This window comes from Acinonyx jubatus, chromosome X (assembly GCF_027475565.1).
Source record: "Acinonyx jubatus isolate Ajub_Pintada_27869175 chromosome X, VMU_Ajub_asm_v1.0, whole genome shotgun sequence".
NCBI classification, from domain to species: Eukaryota; Metazoa; Chordata; class Mammalia; order Carnivora; family Felidae; genus Acinonyx; species Acinonyx jubatus.
In genome coordinates this window covers 43561924-43584017 of record NC_069389.1, presented here as the reverse complement: position 1 = coordinate 43584017, position 22094 = coordinate 43561924, and the positions used below count along the sequence as shown (strand labels likewise).

General features: G+C 41.5%; 1 protein-coding gene across 1 annotated transcript; it reads right to left on the bottom strand.

The window, feature by feature from the left end:
• Positions 1–5986: 5986 nt before the first annotated feature.
• LOC128310949 (diphosphoinositol polyphosphate phosphohydrolase 3-beta) lies at positions 5987–11971 on the bottom strand. Its single transcript, XM_053202331.1, has 2 exons — positions 11096–11971; positions 5987–7495 (listed from the first exon to the last, which is right to left on the bottom strand). Exon 1 carries the CDS (start codon positions 11826–11828, stop codon positions 11334–11336), a length of 495 nt encoding a protein of 164 aa, XP_053058306.1. The 5' UTR covers positions 11829–11971; the 3' UTR covers positions 5987–7495; positions 11096–11333.
• Positions 11972–22094: the final 10123 nt, after the last annotated feature.

Sequence of the window (22094 nt, the reverse complement as noted above, 5' to 3'; positions counted from 1 at the left end):
AACAGCCTATTTTGGCCTGTTCTTCACTTAGGAAGAACAAATGGGACTTCACAATGGATTACTAGTCTTAATGCCATAGTACCACCCATTAAAAGCCCCCATAATTAATATTATGGAACTTACTGACCTTGTACAATCAGCAACTGATAAATATTTTTCTATTATAGATTTGGCCAATATGTTCTGCTTAGTGCCTATTTCAAATGCTTCTCACCCCAGTTTTCCTTCCCTTTCAAAGGGAAATGATACACGTTTACCTGGCTACCCATAGGGTACCTCGACAGTTCTTCTATCTCACACAGTCTTTGCAGGCAAGACCTTAACTGAACACAGCTTTCTCCAGGGGCATAAATATGCCATTGATGCCATTGCATTGATGCCATTCTCTTCTGAGGGGATTCCGTAGAAACACTCATTCAGGATATTCAAATATTCAAAAAGTGTTCACAAAAAAGAGTGGGGGCCATTGACCCACACTTAAGTGCAATGTCTCACCATTTCAGATAAGTTCCTGAAAATTAGTAATCCGAGAGCTTCCAATTCTTGACACTGCCAAAAAAGCACAACTCACCCTCTCAGCACTCACATTAAAACAAGCCCAAAATCTTCTGGTCCTTTTTGGGTTCTGGAGGTAACATATTCCTCAAATTTTATTTTAGCCTATTTATGCTGTTATCTGCAAATAGGTTCAACTTGAATGGCATCCCCACCCCCTAACAAATATAGGCACTCCTATTAGTGTCTCCCAGAGACTTTCACTTTAAGGCTTAGCAACCTACTCTTAAGCATCTTAGAATCTCTGCACCAACCATGATAGCCATAAATTGCCTGTGGCATTTTGACACAAGAAACTGCACTACTAGGTCCCATGCTATGTATCATTAGAATGCAATTCCTGGCTGAATACTGGGATCTCCTGGAAGTATAGGCTCCCAGAGGCCCTGAGTTTGTGACCCTCCATATCCAGCTAATTATGCCTTAGGCCTTGGAAGAGGTGCCCTGCAGACTCATCAGTCACCAAAGCCTCTTTGCTATGGTATGGGGCCAAACCTGAGTACTCTAGCATATCACACTTTCACATGGCAATGGTCTTCCCTGTCTTCAGTCTCTTGCCAGATGTCATGGTACTGGAAGATGTCACCCCTTGGTTACCTGAAGATCATCTTGGGATCAATTTAGTGGATAGCAGTGGGAGTTTGTACACTTTATGGATACACTGTCATAATCAAACATGATGGAACTAAGTGGATTATTGCTGCTTTTCATCTCTTAATCCATATGTATCTGACAAAGTACTAGACTCAAAGATCAGCACAATTAGCCAAACCTCAGGCAGTTGTTTTAGCACTGGATGCCCTGGGCAATAATTGGCCCCTTCTGAAAATTTTAAATACTTTAAAAAAATGTTTATTTATTTATTTTGAGCTAGGGGGAAGAAGGAACAGGAGAGGGGAAAGAGAGAGAGAGAGAGAGAGAGAGAGAGAGAGAGAGAGAGAGAGAGAGAGAGAATCCCAAGCAGGCTCCACGCTGTCAGCACGGAGCCTAATGTGGGGCTTAATCCCACGAACCATGAGATCATGACCTGAGCTGAGATCACGAGTCAGAGTCTTTACTGACTGAGCCACCCAGGTGCCTCACTTCTGCAAATTTTTAGACCCCTAGGCCATTTTCAATGGCCTGGTTATCTGGTTTTGCCAATGGCAGCAACATAAATTTTTTTTATTCAAGATTGTCCCTTTTGGAAGATGTGGTGTGTGTGTGTGTGTGTGTGTGTGTGTGTGTGTGTGTGTAATGGAGTATTACTTGGCAATCAAACAAAATGAAATCTTGCCATTTGCAACAATGTGGATGGAACTAGAGTGTATTATGCTAAGCAAGATTAGTCAGAGAAAGAAAAATATCATATGATTTCACTCATATGTGGAATTTAAGATACAAAACAGATGAACATAAGGGAAGGGAAGCAAAAATAATATAAAAACAGGGAGGGGGACAAAACGTAAAAGAGTCTTAAATATAGAGAGCAACATGAAGGTTGCTGGAGGGGTTGTGAGTGAGGGGATTGGCTAAATGGGCAAGAGACATTAAGGAGGACACTTGTTGGGATGAGCACTCGGTGTTATATGTAGGGGATGAGTCACTGGATTTTACTCGTGAAATCATTATTGCACTATATGCTAACTAACTTGGGTGTAAGTTAAAAAAAAATTTAAAACAAAGGAAAAAAGAAAAAAAAAGTCCCTTTTGGTGTAAAGACTCTGGGAATCTCTTGCTTCACAAATAAGAAAATATAAATTAACATCCACACACTTCTCTACATATACTGAAGCTATAATACAAGCCCTCATCAATAGAGTCCTTATCCCCTTCAGAGTTCTGGGCATTGCTGACTATGACCAAGGTATTCATTTCATTTCTCAGAATACACAAGCTGGGCAAGATATTTGACGGACGTTTCATTGTCCTTACAGGCCTCAGGCTCCAGACCTCACAGAATACCTTAATGGCTTATTAAACCTGCTCAGATTCAATTAAAGAAACAATACATTTTAGTCATCAAACATCAGGGATGAATTTTAATAAAGTATGTCTCCATTTTATTTTGATGTTTGCTGACAGCTCTGAAACATCACGCCTCACTCTTCCCTTTCAGCTGTACATCTGGGCAAGCTAATAAAAACCCTGGGTGCACTCTCCTTTGATGGCAGAGAGTTTCAAACCATTTATGCCCCTGGCTGTGTATTAGAGCCTTCACCTCGGTGTCACCCTCTAGCCACAACAAAAATCCAAGCCAATCTCCTTTCCTTGTTTTCTCAAGACATTTTCACACCAGCTTTGGAAGCCTGTTCTGCGTTCCCTGTAAAGCCTCATTATGTGAGTAATAAACCTTCGAATATCCTCTTGGTGTCTAAACATCTGAACTAAATTTTGGATAGGGGTGGGGCCCATTCTGTATCTGCAGAGTAGTCACAACTGGTGGCCTGTTTATAGACAGAATTCCTAGTGGGATATGTGAAAGGAAAGTGGAATTGTGGAATCTCCATGGTGTCTGGCACACTTGCATGTATTCATATAGGTTTGAACTGCAGCTAATCTAAGTTAAATGCCCTGTGGCCTCCCAGAACACAGTCATATAGCTCCCCCCCCTCTTTTTTCTCCAAGTTTTTATTTAAATTCCAGCTTGTTAACACAGTGCAATATTAGTTTCTGGTATAGAATTTAGTGATTCATCACTTCCATACAACATCCAATGCTCATCAAAACAGGTGTACTCCTTAATACCTATCACCTATATAACCCATCCCCCCACCCACTTCCCCTCCAGTGACCATCTGTTTGTTCTCAATAGCTAAGAGTCTGTTTCTTGGTTTGCCTCTTTTTTTCCCCATTTGTTTTGCTTCTTAAATTCTGAATATGAGTCAAATCATATAGTATTTGTATGACTTATTTCACTTAGCATAATACTCTCTAGCTCCCTCCACATTGTTGCAAATGTCAAGATTTCATTCTTTTTTATGGCTGAGTCAAATTCTGTTATATATATATAATCTTTATCCATTCACCAGTTGATGGACATGTGGGCTTTTTCCATAGTTTGGCTATTGTTGATAAGGCTGCTATAAACATTGAGGTGCATGTACCCCTTCAAATCATATTTTTGTATCCTTTGGGCAAATACTTAGTAGTACAATTGCTGGGCCATAGAGTAGTTCTACTTTTAACTTTTTGAGGAACCATACTATTTTTCCAGAGTGGCTGCACCAGTTTGCATTCCCACCAACCATGCAAGAGGGTTCCCTTTTCTCTACATTCTTGCCTACACCTGTTGTTTCCTGTGTTGTTAATTTTAGTCATTCTGACAGGTGTGAGGTAATATCTCATTGTAGTTTTGATTTGTATTTTCCTGATGATGAGTGATGTTGAACATATTTTCATTTGTCTGTTGGCCATCTGTAGGTCTTCTTTGGAAAAATTTCTATTCACATACAATCCCTTTTATTTCTTTGTTTTCTTTAGGGTATGTGGGACAAGAACCTGGGGAGCTGGCACCATTTGCTCATTCTTCTTTGCATTTTATATTTAAGTAATACACTGTATAAATCTTAAAGTAGCTCATTATATCTTTACCAGTAGAATCAGTCAGGCCTTGGACTTGCCTTGTCTTGTGTATGTGAATTTGTTACCATATAATCCTAATTGCTATATTTTATCCATAAAATAATTGGCATAATTATATTCATTTAATAGTTACTAAACTGAATAAATACCAAGAGCTTACCATGTCTTTCAATCATTTGTATTATCCTATAGTACTTTATGAAGCTAAGAAGTTAGGAATAATTGTTACTGGAAGATTCTGAAAAATGGAACCATGATTGATAGACAAAATTTTTTTCCCAATTAAGAGAAATTTGAGTATAGACCAGTCTTATGGCATCTCAATTTTCACATTTTCCAGCAAATACCTGGTAAAATAACACCAATATATTTTTGACAAGTAGGAGGTATGACAATCATTTATATAACAAATGTGTTATGAGCACCTGTGTGGTACCATGTTCCAGGCTCTGTGCCAGACTCTGTGGACACAGAGACAATCTAGTCTCAGTCCCAAAGCCAGGGGACTTCAGAGTTCAGAAGGCAGAAACATTTAGGCTAAGAAGTATAATGTAATTTTGGTAAGAACTATAAAATAACAAAGTAGTGGGGTACCTGGAAACACAGGAGTATACTGTACCCCCAAGAGATCAAGAAGGACTTCTCAGAAGCAGTGCTGTTTGCAAAGGTAGGGTCTATGATTGCCCCATTTTATGGAAGGGAAAATTGAAGATTACAGAGGTAAAGTAACTTGGAAGAGGGCACACAACTGGTTTTGAGCCATGGCCTATTGTATTCCAAGCCACTGTTTTAATTTACAACCACCACCAACAGTTCCATTCCCCTGGTGCTTTCTGCCTCCAAACTTTAAAAACCTGCTAAAATCAGAGTAAACTCAAGTTAAGAAACAACTTCCAGGAAAATATGGATGAAAAATTTTATGGAATTTTTCTGTTCCTTTTAGCAGAGGAATCCTGGAAGGGAAAGCTCTGTCCAGCTGTGGGGGGAGTAAGGTGCACTCTAAGGTAAACCTTTCATCTCTCCTTTTCCAGGAAACAGCTGTTTCTGGGGAACTGCTTGCTCTTGGAATTGAAACATTTTGAGAGCAGCAGAATGAGCAGCTTCAGCTTTACAGTTCTTCACACGTATAAAGATACTCCTCTTTCTTAGAAGGGACCTTCAATATTTTTCTTCCTGTCTGCTCCTTCTTTACCCGCAAAAGTTGGGACAGACCACGTGTCTGTTGATTTCAGCACAGCTTCACTAACTCTGAGTTAGCAGGCTTTAGCCTTCACAGGATTTCTAAACACAGTGCAAAGCAGAAGGAATATCTGCAGTCAGGAGTGTGTGCTTACTTTCCTGTGTCACCTACCTTCAAATATACAGTTAATGAGTATGCAACTAACAAGTTTACAGCCACTATTCTCCTAAAAAATACTATTTGAAAATGGCACTTTATTGATTTTTATAAAATTCCATAAATTTGTTCCCTGGAGACTCCATCCCTTTGCTCTTTCACAGTGATATGAACTACACTGTGTCAAATATCCTGCTCAATAGGAGAATCCATTCCCATTTTCCAATAAATAAGAATTTAACTCTTCCTATTTAAATGAGCCAAATTAAGAGGGGAAAAAAAACCTCCTGACAGTGGTCTGTAGCAAGATAAACACTAGCCACTCCAGAGTTTGTCAGCCCTCTCTTTTTGGGCATTTGACTTCCTGGCCTAGAAGAGGCACCTCAGAGCAAACATTCTTTACACAATCTAAAATTTTTCTTCCTCCTCTTTTTTCTCTGTGCCTTATATATTAGCTTTAACAAGAACTCTGAAAACTATTTTCATTAACTTTTTATTATGGAAAATGTCAAACATACAAAAGTAGAGAAGAATATATATATAATGAACCATCATTTAACCATCACCCAGCTTTAAATCAAGGCCAATCTTGTTATATTGATCTAATGCACTTAACATCCACTTATTATGAAGCAAATTCCAGATATCATTTCAACCATAAATATTTAAGAATGGATCTCTAAAAGTTAAGGACTCTTGTTTTTGACATAATCTCCATTATCCCAATGAATATCAAATATCAAGTCAATTTCATAATTATCTGGATTGTCTCATAAATGTATTTATTTTACAGTTTGGTCAAATCAGGATCCCCAAAATATCCATATATTACAATTGATTTATATGTCTCAAGTCCATTTCAATCTATAGGTTCTTCTTCCATTTCTTTCTTTCATCCTGGCGATCCGTTTACTGAAGAAACTGGATCATTTGTCCTACAGTTTCCTACAGCCTGGATTCTGCAGACATCAACTCTGGGCTGTAATGTTTCTCTATTTCCTGTATTTTCTATAGATCAGGAATGTCTAGAGGCACAGGATGATTTAGGTTCAAAATTGTGGCAAATATATTTCATAGGTGGTGTAGTATACTACCATTAGGAGGCACATGTCTGGGATGATAGAGACATAGGAGTAAGAAGTTTTGCTTTCTAATATTTCACAGCCTAGAAACGGTATGCGACACCTAATATACAAAAAAACATGTATATGCTAGACAGCAATTTAGTGTGCTAACACCAGATTAGAAGGTGAATGCTTTACATGATACTCTGTATCATTACAAAATATTATTTAGACAAATCTTCAGTAATATCTACCATATTTCAAGTGATGTCTTGTATGCTAGATACATAAAAAGACTAAGGAAACAAGACCCTTGCACTATAACCAAGCTGGTGGGAAATACAGATAATCATAAAAGCACAAAAAAAGGCCATAGGTGCCAAATTAGAAGTCCATACAGAGATAGTGGTAGTGCAACAATCTGGAGAACGGTCATTGCAATAAACAGAGAAGTGTTCAAAAGCATAGGATGAGCTTGTCCTCGGGAGTGTGAAAGAGCTCATCTGTGTTTCACAATTCCATTCATCATTGGGTGCACATATTTCTTTCAAAGTACATCTGAATCACATCTGTGCCATTCACCTAAAAAAAATCTTATTAATAGTTTTATTGGTTCATCAATTCCTCCAGTCAACAAATATTTATTGAGACTCTTGTAAAAGCTTTCAGTGAATTATCCAATGCAGTTCCACTCTGAGGCCAGGTGAAAATAAGAGACTGTCCAGATAAAACATGAAGCTAAGAAATCAAGAATACACTAGTAGTAGACATTTCTAATCTGTGGTTCAGTGACAAATGTCTCCAAACTTTAGCCACTTTTCTAGGCTCTGAGAATATGGACAGGATTCCGGCTGGGTCCTACTCCTCAAAGAGTTCATAGTCTAACAGGCCAACAATCATTCAGAAAGATGGGTACAATACTAGAATGGTCCTGAAAATATTTCCTGTTTCTCTTGGTGCTTCCACAAAAGGGACCCTGAAAAAGAAAACTCTAGCCAGCTGTTAGTACTTAGGCTCTAAGGCAGATTTTTCACCTCACTTTTCCCAGTTAACAACTTTTGATAAAGGAATTGTCTTTCTTACAATTGGACTCCATGTAATGGGAAGTGAGAGGAGCAGCTCCAGCTTCAGAGCCCTTTAAACCATCTGTCCCAGAAAGGCCCTCTAATGTTGCTACCTTAAAAACTGCCTGTTCCTGCTTTTAAACACACACACAAACACTCTCTTTCTTATTTGATGTTTCTTAATACAAAACATTTCTTAATACAAAAATGTTGAAATCTTTACAATTCTCTTATGAAACCCTACAAAGGAATTCATAATATTTATAGCTACCCCCATCCCTTTCAGAGTTAGTTCTTCCAACAGTGATTTGATACACAAAAAAATAGGTTTCTTAGAAAATATAATACTTTATACATCCAGGGAAATTTATATATCAAGCATATTGATATTACCTTTACTCCAGCATGTCTTTTAAAAATGTTTTTAAAAAGATAATAGGTACTTGTCCAGTGGGGGGGGGGAGGAACCCAGCCTTGACAAAAACATGCTAGAAACAAATTCTACCTCATATTTGAAAGTCTTAATTATCTTTGATCAATGCTCTGTTTATTGGGGGGGAGGTATGAGCAGAAAGATTCATCTGTTCATTTTTTGTAAATCATCACAGAAATAATATGGGTGCTGTATACTGACTCTCCAGGGAAAAAGTTTCAACTGTGCATCAAACTCTTAAAAGATGTAAGTTATTGACACGATTAGGTTTGTTAGCTCTGTGTCAACTGTTTTGGCCTGAATTGTTTGGATTTCTCTTTTAAAATGAAAGGCTTTTTGGGTTCTTTGGGCGTCCGGGTGGCTTAGTCACTTAAGCATCTGACTCTAGATCTCAAGCCATGATCTCATGGTTCATGAGTTTGAGCCCCGCATTGGGCTCCCTGCTGGCAATGTGTAGTTTGCTTGGGATTCTCTCTCTCTCCCTCTCTCTGCCCTTTCCCAGCTCACGGTCTCTCTCTAAAAAGTAAATGAACATTTAAAAATTAAAAAAAAAATGAAAGGCTTGGGTTCTTTCACTTAAATTTTTCTAGACTGAACTCCAGAAGCATATATAACAAGAACTGCCTATGTGAATCTGAAAGCTTAACTTATTGTGATAACTGTAAAATGTTCTGCTACAACTTAGAAATGCAAGCCTTGGGGGGAACCTGGATGGCTCAGCCAGTTAAGTGTTGTACTTTGGCTCAGGTCATGAGCTCCTGGTTTGTGGGTTCGAGCCCCACGTCGGCCTCTGTGCTGACAGCTTGTAGCCTGCTTTGGATTCTGTGTCTCCAGCTTCTCTCTGCCCCTCCTTCACTCTCACTCTCTCTCTCATAAATAAACATTACAAGAAAAGAAGTGCAAGCCTTGGAAGTTTTACAAATTACATAAATTAAAGACCTTGGCAGTGAAGAAAATTCTAGCAAGTGATAGACTCAATCCAAATGTTTCTAAATAAAATACAGCAAATATTTACAGGCTAACAATTCTTAAGACTTGATTAATATCAACACTATACTATCTACACTTGCCAAATACATAGTTCAAAAGTCAAAACATGAGATTGTGCATTATTCTAAGAATTCCATGTATAGGTTATACCCAGGTATTTGTGGCAGTATTTTTATTTATTTTTTATTTTTTAAACATTTATTTATTATTAAGAGACAGAGAGAGGCAGAGCATGAGCATGGGAGGGGCAGAGAGAGGAGGAGACACAGAATCCGAAGCAGGCTCCAGGCTCTGAGCTGTCAGCACAGAGCCCAACGCAGGGCTTGAACCCACAAACCGTGAGAGCATGACCTAAGCCGAAGTAGGATGTTCAACCGACTGAGCCACCCAGGTGCCCCTGTGGCAGCATTTTAGATGAGGGCAGTCTTATGTACGAAACAGGTGTAAAGCAATGATCCAGTTCCTTTGCTATTAGTGTATACCTTGAAAAATCTCGAGTTACCAGGAATACCTATTAGTTGATTTGGACTATTGTAATAAAAGGCCAAGAGGTAGGATTTAGAAAGTTTTTTTTTAAATTGTGTCTTTCTGTATAAAGAAATATATTTTTGAAAAACAGATGATCTGCATAATTTACAATATATTATATAATTGCTTTTTAAAAGCCGTTGGTTTTCTACTCATTCCTTTGATAATATTAATTTTTCTTAAATATGTGCTTTATTCAGACATATTTATATATGGCAAAGATTTAAAAAAAACCAATTGCATCAAAGTTTTACAAAATATAACAATAGTCAATACTACCAGCCAGCGTTTGTATTCTTTTGAAATGTTACTATGCAAAATAACAAAATATTTGAATTATAGTTATTACCCACTTATATTTATTATTAGCCTATAGAATATTTTCTAGTTGTTAATTATTATATGTAAAAAGATATCACCCACCTATACTCTCTTCACAACATAGACTTTTTCTCAACCTTCCTAAGAGAAGATAAGGAGTTCTAAGAAGAATCAAGACTTTCAAAATTTAATACAGAGTACATAAAAGTGATCCCCCCAAAATTAGCTGAGACTCGTGGTCCTAGGCAAGTTAACAAGGCAAATGTATGAGTTTTTAGTTTGGCACCCAAAAGAGTTTGTCCTGTGACAGAAAACATTTATCCTGAATCTTTAATAGAGATTGTTCAGGTGTCCTGACACTTTAAGAAGTCTGTGCCAGCCAAGTATCAAGAAAGGTACATCACTGGATTGGAATGTAATCACCATATAAATCCCATGCCTATGGTTATTGGTAGTCAGGAGGGTTAACTGGAATGTCCACTCAATTCAAATATGTGAAATAACTTTCTTTCAAAGACTAGTTAATATTGGGAGAACCATGTTTATTCTAGGGTATTAAGAAATGGGCAATGAAGTTGCAAGTTGAACACGAAATCACTCCCTACGAATACAGTTTTCATGATAACATGTACACATCAGGATGTGTTTGGCTAACAATACTTATCCAAGAAGATATTCACTGTCTAAAGTAATATTTGTTAAAGTACATTTGGGCTGTATGGGAAATGGCCACTTCAAATAAGCAGCAAAAAATTATCACTGGTGAAATTTTTTTGAAAATCAAATTATGTACCTATGAGTAAAGAAACTTCTGAAAAGGCCAAATTAGATCACATCACTAAACACAAAATTATTGCCCAGTAAGGAAAGACCATAAGATGTGAAATTTCTTAAATATTAAAAAAAAAAAAATCCATCAATGATCTTTAAACCAATTGCCATCACAGAAGGGCTGGCGCTAATGCTGTGAATGAGAAAGGAGGTTAAGAAAAAAAAAAAAAATTAAAGATGCCACACCACCAAGATGTTCAGATTTAAAAGGCCTTCACTACAAAACAAACCGCAAGGCTACGGTACTAAAAATGCACACGTGCACATACACACGTGTGTGGAAACGTAAAAGAAAAGAACAACCCACAGCGTGAACACACTTGTACACACACACACACACTAAGAGCTGAGCAAGCAGTTAAGGCACCTTAAAAAAAACAACAAACAAACCCACGTGGTTTAGGCTTACCGAAATCTGTTACAGTCCTACGAAGCAGCGATTTTCAAAGCATCTGAAAAACGTGCAAATTGTCTGAAAACAGTGCCTGGCAACTGAGACAGTTTGCAAGCGTGATTCAGAGGTCTGCCAAGGAAACAAAAGAAGCCCCCCTCCTCCCCGAGAGACCGCACTAGGCAGCAGAGGTGCTCCGGGCACTATTTATTCTAAGGTAGGCGGAAAGCAGAAGTCTGTGCAGGCGCGGTACATACTAGGGATCGCTCTGTGGCAGAGACGGGGCCACCGAGTTTCCATTGGTTGGGGAGCCGCCCAGCTTTAGTTTCTCCAGATATTCGGCATGCACGGGCTTGTGGCACTGGAGAACCTTGATCGCATCTTCGATTTTGAACCACTCTCGCTTCCTTCCAATGCTAACCGAATCTTCCCAATCCTCCAGAATCTCGGTGACGGTCAGTACGTACACGTACGTTCTGTGCTTGCGGTTTTGGTTCTGTTCGAAAATGCCCAGGAGCCGGCCTAACTTCCCCTTGACTCCCGCCTCTTCGAACACCTCTCGGACAGCCGCACTGCCCGGCTCCTCCTCGGGCTCCATGCCCCCGCCCGGCACGATCCAGCGGTCCGGGTACCGACTGCTACTCACTAACAGCACCTCGTCCTCGCGCTCGCTCCGGAAGCACAGGCACGCCGCCCGCTTCTTGAACCCCTCCGGGTCGTAGGTGCGCGTCTGGTTGGGCTTGCACTTCATCGTCACGGCCACCCGCTCCCGCCGCTCGCTGCTGCTGGGGTCGCTGTCGCCGCTGCCACCGCAGCCGCCCGAGGTGCCAGAGAGAGAAAGGGCCAAAGAGAGGAGCAGCGAGAGAAAGCGCTCTGGCCAGGAGCCCCGGGAGCCCCGGGTAGATGAGGCAGGGGCGGGGACGGGGGCGGGCGAGATACGTCAGTCAGTTCGTCCCCCGTGCGGCCAGAGGGTCCCGAGCGCCGCCGCCTGACTGGACGAGGCGCCGCCGCCCCCGCGCCCGCGCCGGAGCCGGAGCCCGCGACCCCGGCCCCGCGCCGCCGCCAGCGGGTCCGCCACTCCGCACAGAGCCCACCCGCGACTCCCGCGCGCGCCCCCCTCCTTCCTCAGCCGCGGGGCAGGGGTTGAGCGAGGTGAGGCGCATTCGCGTGCGCGTCCGTGTCCCCATTCACGTGCGCGTTCACGTTGGAGGGCGAGGGGCGGGGGCGGGGGTCTTGTGGCTCCCGCAGCGCGCGCGGCGGCGCCGGGGGCCCACTGCGCAGGCGCCCCGCACCTCGCGGGCTGGGAATCTCCTGCCAGCGGGACTTCGGTTCGCCAATCGCTGCACTGTGACTTGGGCCGGGATCGTTTCCACGTGCGCCTTTTGAGTCGAACTTGGCCGTGGCGCGGCCAGACGTTTCTCCTCACCCTGCCCGGCAGGTTGCATGAAACACGTGCACTTATTTTACCCGCGATAAGGTAAAGGGCATCATCACCGTCCATAACAAATGGTACCTCCTTACGTTTTAGGAGGGCCCAGGGTTGTCTAAATGATCCTCAGTATTCCTGGCAAACAGTACCTAATCTTTGCTGAGTCATAGCATGCCGTTTTATTTCTTCAACGGGTTTGTCCACCTTAAAGGTCAAACAGCCAGTTCGTTTATCAGCAAAATGGGGTTATTTGGGAGTAGCAGAGGAATTGCGATTCGGGACACGCAAAGCGTGGCACACCTTGGACAAGTCTGGAGATCCGAGCAGGGGAACCTTGCTTTGTAGGAAAAAGAGGAAGTTGGGAGGGAGTCCTGCGAAGGAAAAGTCCATTGCAGGAAAACGACAGTTCAGAGTGATGACAGTTTCTCAAGTGGCAGAGTTGTGGTATTTTCCTATTGGCTGAGCTTGTTGCTGGGGCAGGAGAAATTCCTCCTTCCTCCTGCTGGAGTAGGAAAGTAAACTTCTTCCTGCTGGGAATGCAAGGCACTGTTTGTCCTTGCTGGGGTCCACAATTGATTGCAGTTGTAGGGTGTGAAAGCTCCCCCTGCTGGCCTATGGACTCCCATTTTAATAAGGTTTCCTTGAGGCGCTTGGGTGGCAAGGTCAGTTAAGCCTCCAGCTGTGGATTCCCACTCAGGTCTTGATCTCAAGACGGTGAGACCGAGCCACAGTCTTGCTCTGCGCTGAGTGTAGAGACTGCTTACGATTCTCTCTCTCTCCCTCTGCCCTGCTCCCCCCACCCCCCACCACACTCCCCCCCCCCCACCTTCCAAAATGAGGTTTCCTTTATTCAGGGTGGCAGGTTCTTCACCTTGCCTGGCATGTTGGCACAGCCCATCACTTAACACTTTTCTTGAACCCCTACTGACATCTTTCCTCAGTTTCCTATCAGTAAACTTCTCGCCTACTTGTTTCAGCCCTTTGCACTTGGAGTCCTATTCACCCAACAGCTGCAGAACCACTCCAATTAGCCTTTTATTAAATGCCAACAGTCTCCACCCTCCACTGACTCCACCCTCCTCTCTCTTTCTCATTGAGAAGTACCGCTTGGGGTTTTGGAAAACATGCCTATGGAAATCCCTTCTCATTTTACAGTGCGATGTTTACAAGCCTTCTGGGGTGGGCCTCCAACAAGGCCACTTTGGTGCTCTGTCACCTCTTTGTGTGCTCAAGCTGTCCTCTTGGCCAGGAAGTGGCCCCTCACAGCCCAATATGTAACAACCCCAAAGGCTTCCCCCACTTTTTCATTTTTTTCTTACTGTTTCCCTGCTCTAACAGTAGCCTTATGGAGAAGGCCTCTGATGTCCCCCAACTTTTGCCATACTGCAACTTAGGCATCTCTGCCTCTCTCTTACCCACAGACGCTCTGCTGGCATCAAGCAAGCAGGATCTTGAAAACTCACTTTTCCAGTGAAAGAATCCCTGCATCAAAGGGAAACTGAATCTGAAATGTAAGTGCAAAGTACTGAGGAAACATACAGCCCCAGTTTTAAATAACAAGTCAGATCAGCTTTCCAGGGTCTGCTCTACTCCATTTATACCCAGAATAGCTCATACAAACGATCCTGTTCCCAGTGGCAACAGACATCTGTGATATCTAGAGCATAATATGACACAAATGTGTGGGTTGCATATGAAGAAAATGATAGAATGGAGACATAAAGAGAATGACTTCAACCAATAGAGATACTACTACTACTGACCATATTTTAAGGATAAATGGACGATGAAAGAACATTTGAAGGAATGTGGCACCCCGTAATTAAAAACAAACTGGGAAAATAGATATTAGAAGGTTGTAGTCCTCAGTGTGTCTAATACACAAATACACCAGTGATGTTGAACAACTAGAAAAAAATTCCATCACAATCAGGATTTAGGCAAATATACCTATTATCACCAATATTATTAAAGCTCGCGTTAGATGGTCGTTCCAGTGCAATTAGATTGTAAAGAGAAAAAAAAAAGTATTGTTTTAGTAAAGAAAACAACATTTTCATTATTTCCAAGCGATGGGAATATATTCTTGGGAAAAGCCTAAGAAATGATATAAAAGTGAGTTCCTTTAAGTGGTAGAATGAAATACTAATATTGAAAATACCAAAGCTTTCATGTATGCCAGCAATAATCATATAGAAAATATAATGGGGAAATGATGGCATTCATAGTAGCAGTTATCAGCCACCACACAATACATAAAATACCAAGGGATCCTGAACAGCGTAGGTAAAGACATTGCAGTAGGAAATGATAGAACTTGGACTCAGCTTTGAAAGATGATTTGAATGAATCAAGAGGAACTCTAGCAAAGCTGGGAGATTGGGCTGGTGTCTGCGGGAAGGGTTGGCCCAACTCGGCCCCAGCCACATCACAAGTTCCTTCAGTACCTATCTCCTTGTCCTTGTCTCAGCAGAGGTGCTGCCTTCTAGTCTAGTCCATAACTTGCACATCAGAGTGTGCCTATGCAGTAGGCTTCTGTTGGAGGCATATTTTTTTGGAAGGGAGAGTAGAGCAACTTTATAGTATGGAGAGAGGTACAGGCTGGGTTCCTACTGGCAAAGTCATAGCACACTTCTGGATAAAGAGATCCACAGCTTACAGATTTAGTGCAATTCCAGAATGTTTTCAAATGTGTTTTTTTTTAGAATTTCATACAATGATTTTATTTTTCACCTGTTAGAGAATAGGGCAAGATAGCTTTGATTTTTTTCTATAGAAGAATAAAAATCCTTTTCGAGAGACTGCATTCTAGTATCTGGTGTACCCATAGTTAACTATTTTTCTGATGATAAACATGGTCATTTCACGAACTATTTTAACAGTAGACTGTTACAGTAACAACTGTAATATGTGAATGCCTGCCTGTATCTCCTCCCACATTGTCCTTGGCCTTGGCGAGGAAATTTGCTATGTCCAATGGAACAACAGCAAGTGTGAAGCCAGCAGAGAATTGAAAACTGCTTGCACACCGGAGTTTGCCCTCTCTTGCTGCTCTTGACACAAGATAACAAGAAGCATGAGTTAGGTGGGTGATGAGAGACCCGGGGCCCATGCATCCCCTTCACCATAGCTGACAGTGAACCAGTTGCCAGAAATGTGGGTGGGTGAAGCCGTCATAGACCATCTAGCCCCCAGCAGAGCCTTCTAGCAGACAGGGCACTGACCACAGATGCGTAAACACACCTTCTGAGAACAGCAAAAGGTCCACTCAGCTAAGCCCAGCTGAAATTGTCGAGCTGCGGAATTGTGACCAAAAGAATTGGTTGTTTACAGTCACTAGATTTTGGATGGTTTGTTGTGCATCAGAAACTGGCTGGTACAACCAGTAACTGCCACCCATCAAAATACAACCAAAAACAAAAGAGAGGGAAAATAAGGTTCATAGTGGAAATTTAACCTCTGCTTGGAAAGGTTGACAGTGAACTTGCCCTGGAAAGGGATGAATTAAAACCTGATAGTTGTCGAGGACAGTCTGTATGCCAAGCCCTGTGTTGATCTCTGTATCCTATTTAACTAACAGCCCATTAAATCTTAAAGAGGAGGTTACTATTTGCAATTCATAGAAGAGAAAGACTTAGAGTGCAGTTTGTATTTGAATTCAAGTCTTCGTGTCTCTACAGCCTATGCTCTCACAACATCACCATGTCTTATCAAAAGGATTATTTTTGCCAAGAGCTGTGGTTTGTTGTGTCATTTTTTGATGATGTTCAGAGTTGACTTCTTATGTAAGGTGTTCATTTGCTAAGAGTCACTGGGTTCAAAGAAAGGTATTTTCCATTTCCCACACAATATAGGGAAAAGAACACCTGAGTGCCTACCTCACTCCCAGCAATCAAGTGTGTCACCTTGACATGTTACTTGACAACTTGAAGTTCGATAACTTCTACACACAGAAAATGGAATTAAGTGATACAGAATAGAAGATATTCTATTTTGTCATCACTCTAGACATTGCTTTTGATTTATTGATGGTCTGATTGTTTTTACACACTTAATATTTATCTACTAACAAACCTGAACAATGAGTATCAAAATTCCCCTTCAACAGATTAAGAAACAGGCTGAGATGGGTTTAAGTAAGACAGTAAGTGAGGGAGCCAAGGTTCACACCTTGGTCTGTCTGACTCTAGAGGTAATCCCCTTCCTTTCACTGTGACAAATTTCACGTATGTTGAGAGTTGCTGAGATGCACAGTACGTGCCATTCCTGTGGTACAGACTTACACTTCTCTCCTTTTTTTTCTTTCCAGGAAGACCCAGGCACCCAGGAGAACATAGCTTCTCTGTAATGTTCTAACACTGGGGGGATCTGTTCTGAGACCAACAGTCCGATACATATTTCTGCCTTTTTTCTCAGGTAGGAAGGAGCAGGCAGATGGGAAAGTGACAGCAACACGAGAAGCATCGTTGTGGAAAGTCGAGCACCTTACTTAGTGAGATGATAGATTACAATTCTAAGAGAGATGGGCTCTCCAGACCCGCTGTTTCCTGGGATAGAGAATGTTACAGACATTCCCAGAGCCTTTTAGTACCCACAGCTGGAACCAGCTTTCAGGCGAGTAACCACAATATACCTGAAAAGATTGCAAGATGTATTAAAGGGAGAGGAGCATGATTCAGTTGGTTAAGTGTCTGACGCTTGGTTTTGGCTCGGGTCATGATCTTACGGTTTCATGAGTTTGAGTCTGAGTCCTGCTCTGTGATGGCAGCATGAAGCCTTCTTAAGAATCTCTCTCTCCCTCTATCTCTGCCCCTCCCCTACTCGCGCTGTCTCTGTCTTTCTCAAAATAAATAAGTAAACTTAAAAAAAAAAAAAAAGATGTACTAAAGTAAATCGTTTCAGTGATTTTAGTAGTAGTCAATGAGAGAAACATACAGTGTTTTAGAAATCAAATGACCTAGAATTTTAAATCTGGCTCTTGGGGCGCCTGGGTGGCGCAGTCGGTTAAGCGTCCGACTTCAGCCAGGTCACGATCTCGCCGTCCCTGAGTTCGAGCCCCGCGTCGGGCTCTGGGCTGATGGCTCAGAGCCTGGAGCCTGTTTCCGATTCTGTGTCTCCCTCTCTCTTTGCCTCTCGCCCGTTCATGCTCTGTCTCTCTCTGTCCCAAAAATAAATAAACGTTGAAAAAAATAAAATTTTAAATCTGGCTCTTTCAAGTAGTTATGCAGCCTTTAGCAAGGTACTATTTCTGACTATGTTATTTCTCGTCTGTGAAGTGGGGATTACAAAAGTACCTACTTCACCAACCTCACATTGCCTGGAAAGATATTCCTGACCATGTGTGCTCACCCTCCCTTTACACTGGGATTAAATTATCTCCCTCTTTTTCTTCCTTTCCAGGCTCCCTTGACGTTAATTCTGTCATCACTCTAATCAAGGAGCTCTGTAATGATTGGCCTGTGTGTTTGTAAGAAATTTCAAGACTGGGAGCCAACCTGAAGCATACCTGTTGCCCCTGAGTCAGCACAGTGCCTGGAACTTGGTGTCCAGGAGGGATTCAAAATACATTGTTTGAGCGAGAGAGTGTGCCAGAAGCTACGTGGATCAAAGGCCAGTTATTACTGTACCTGTTAACTCTTTATCGGTGATAGAAAGTGAAAGATGGGTGAACATAGGTATCTCCACATGCAGAGGTTGGGTGAGTTGTGTCTTTCAAATCACTCCCCATGTGTTCCCAGAGTCTTTGCTTCTTTGTGTATCTTGGATGCTCTGTTTTTCCCTCAAATACAGAATTGGCTTCATAGTGTGTCTGCGCTCGAAAATTCAGCGCAGAAAATCTCCCAGATACAAAGTGATCTGAGCAAAAAATACCTCTCAAATTTTTCCCTTTGATCCATGAGTGTATCACAGGGTAAATACAGGACTTTTACTTCTGTGTTCTGTGAGTAACGGCACAGATGGGCAACCAAGGGCGTGAACACAAAGATGCATGGATGTCAAATCCAGGTGAGTCCTTCCGTTCTCTCCAAGAGGCAGCACTCCTTTATTTCTCCTGCTTCTTTGGTCACTACCTCTAGTTCCCTGACTGCTCTGTCTCTCCTTTTCACTGACATTGTCCCTGTGCATTCTTCTCATTCAGCACCTAAACCCTTTCTAGTGTTCCTCTGTCACGTGTCAGAGTGGAATGCTAAATCCTCAGGAAGGAACTGTAAGCACCCTCCACCCCTATTGTATATTGCTAAGTGCATTCATCTCCCCCCCCCCACCCCATATTCCTGATCCCCTTTACCTTGGCCTGGATTGCCTCTTAGTTACACTTATCACCCAAAAACACTGTGTTATTTACTTGTTTATTATGTTGATTGCTTATTTCTCTCTCCTCCCCCCACCATAGCTCCTGCTTGACTAGAACCTCTTGATCTTAGGAATCTTTGTCTCTTGCCCACTGGGCAAAAGCAGCTCAGAACATTGCTGAGCACACATTGTAGTCATCCGGACCCTATCTGTTGGTATAATGGACCTATCTGTCTCCCTTGCTACATTGTGACACCCTTGAAGGCAAGGGCCATGTTTCATTGTTCTTTGTCAGTCCACCATCCAGAACAATTTCTGATACCAGTGGAAAGGCATCGCTGAATATTTGCTGAATTAATTAGTTAATTGATCCTTGAAAGTGACACTGGTAGGGCAAACATTCTGTTTCCAAACTGCAGTTATTCTAGTAGGTGCCATTGGTGTCAGCACCATGTATGTATCAGCTGCCATGCTAACTAGGCTAGTCAGCTGGGAGATGTCTGCTGGCTAGAAGTCTGCCTCATTTTTTGTGGATCCCTCATAGGGCTAGCACTGTTCTTCCTGCACAGCAGTATGTAGAGTGGTGTTTCCAGATCTTTGTCATTCATCACTGGATGGCTTTATCTGTGCAGGACGTGTACCATAATTTACATAATATGTTTCAAAATAAAACTGTATCTTTGGGAATAAAAGATAATTATATAATTAAACAGACAAAATGAAGGCAATGAACTGATGTAGTTGAAATAAATGTTGAGGTTCATGTTAAGTAATAGTGTACATAATGATGGCCACTGCACTAGGCTCTTCATTGATCTTTCATTTGATCCTACAAAAAAATGCTTCAAAGGAAATATCCTCATTCCTATTTCTCTTTTTCAGGGAAGATATTGAGATCAAGGACATAGTGGAAATTGCCCAGGATCTGAAAGCTAATGGTAGCTACATGAGGTGGAAACTTGGGGCTCATTGATGATAACACCCCAGAAAGTCTGCAGTGGAGGCCGACCCTGCTTAACTTGCCCCCAGCAGTCCTATTTGTTCCCCTTCCATTTTCTGCTGTTTCACCTCCACCATTTCATCCACCATTTCATCGTGTCTGCCAGCATTTCAGAAGCCCTCTTCCCAGGATTCTGTCCCCTGCTTCTTTGGCACAGTGTTGATATATTCAACACTGGTTCTGGTTGTGGCAGATGAAAGTTGACTGTTTTGCGTCCTTCTGAAGGAACAGAGTAATTGTGATTTATAACTCTTTCATGACTTTTGATGATTGTGGATCCTGAGGAAGGTCCTTGGCTGCAGAGCTGGTTTCCTTGTGCAAGAACCCTATTCTTAAAACAAACAAACAAACAAACAAACAAACAAACAAAACCCCTATTTTTGGCAGGACGCCCTTCTCTTCCACAAAGGTATCAGACCTGCCCAGGAGGAAAGATAGCTTCCTTATCAATGACACTGAGCACCCACAGGCCCGGACACCAGGAGACCAGTTCCCCCAGCGGCAAAACAGGTTTCTCAGGGTCACCGAGCTGTTCCACAAATTTCATAGGCTCCTTAGATAAAGATAACAAGGCACATGCAAATGATGTTTGGCATCAATTTGGGAAAAGGAAAACAGCTGCATCCCTTCTTTCAGAGTAAAAGCTTTGAGTACCCCCAGTAAAATCAGCCTGTGTGGAAAGATGCACCGTTAGTGAGCACTATGGTAGAGTAGCTATGACCAGGGGTTCTGAGCCAAGCACTTTCTCTGAAATTTGATATTGTTAAGAAAACAGCATTTCCTTTTCTTTTTTTCCATCTTCCTTTGGGTTACTTACTTCAAGGCAAGTTAAAAAATTACTGGTTTTGTTCTTTTTCCCAAACTACAATATTGTATCTCCTACCAATTAGACTCTTAGCTTCTGAAGTTCACTTTAACTTTGATCAAATAGCTTTTTCTACCAGCCTACATCTCAAAGGAAGTATCCTGGATTTGTTGCTTTGGATGAACTTTCTGATGTCTATAATTCTTAAAATCCTCATAAAGGAATCCTACTTGTTTTTTTGTTTCTTTGTTTCTTAGCTACTATAACAGAAGACCCAATAAAAGCTCTTCGAGGGCCTACCATGTTTCAGGTCTTTTGCTTATCTTTGTGATAATTGTCATACAATTCCCATGACATAAGTACCGTTACTCCAATTTCACAAATGAGGATATTGAAGCCCAGAAAGATAGATACGTTGGCCCTGACACGTGAGTAGAGTGGCAGAGCTGACATTTAGGACTGCAGTCACAATCCATTGACTGCATTGGTCAGCGTATCCTGACATTTAAAAAAAAAATGAAAAAAAAAATTTGTGTTTGTGAAAGTCATCGTTAATTAAAACATTCTCTACTATTGTGATGTTATCACTCTATTTTACTTTTAGAGTTTTGCTCTTGCAAGTAATACTTTTCCTTTACATGAAATACTAAGTTTATAACATTACAGTTGGGGGTGGCAGATATGGAAAGGCGTAGACATGACTAAGTCCTGGGAATTGTTGCTGTAAGCTATATTGTGTGATGAAAAGTATGCTATGTGCTATGTAGAGGCACATGGACAGATGGACCAGATTTCTATTCCCCCAACACATCCCACCTTCTAGAAGGGTTTGCATGGCACCTGACACTCAAAAGCCACACATATGGTACTAGATATAGAAAGCATCTACTGCACTACATCCAGACTGGAAGTGGGTGTTTTTGCTGTCAATGTTTCTGTGTGAAATAGATGAATTCAACAAACCTTCAATGCCTACCATGTTTCATGCAGTGTGCTTCATACAAGATATGTAAAGAAGAAATAAAACATGCTTCCAGCACTTAAGTACATTATAGGATAAAAAACAAAAAGTGGAATGTAATTTGTGAATTAGAAGTCACCACAGGGTACATTTGCAGTGCGGAACAGGAAAAGAGGAAGAGGAGACAAAGAATTGGACTGAGAAAGAATAAAGGCAATAGGAGCAGGAGTCCGATCAGGGGAACTGAGTCCTTGTGACTGTGAACATGCATGCCTGTAGCTGAAAATTGCAGTCTTTGGGGACTCACAGACTTGATTCCATGTTCCTGAATGTACATAATTTTCACCAAAACAATAATCACATTACCAATCTTATATTTATTGATTAATTTCTTCAGTTAAATTTCTTGATATGTGTGTTTTTTGTGTATAGATCAGTTTGCATTTGCAAAGCCTAGGGGAATTGCAGAACTTCTCCGACCAAGAGGACGTTTCAGAAACTGAGAGATTATTAGAAAGGCCGACACTG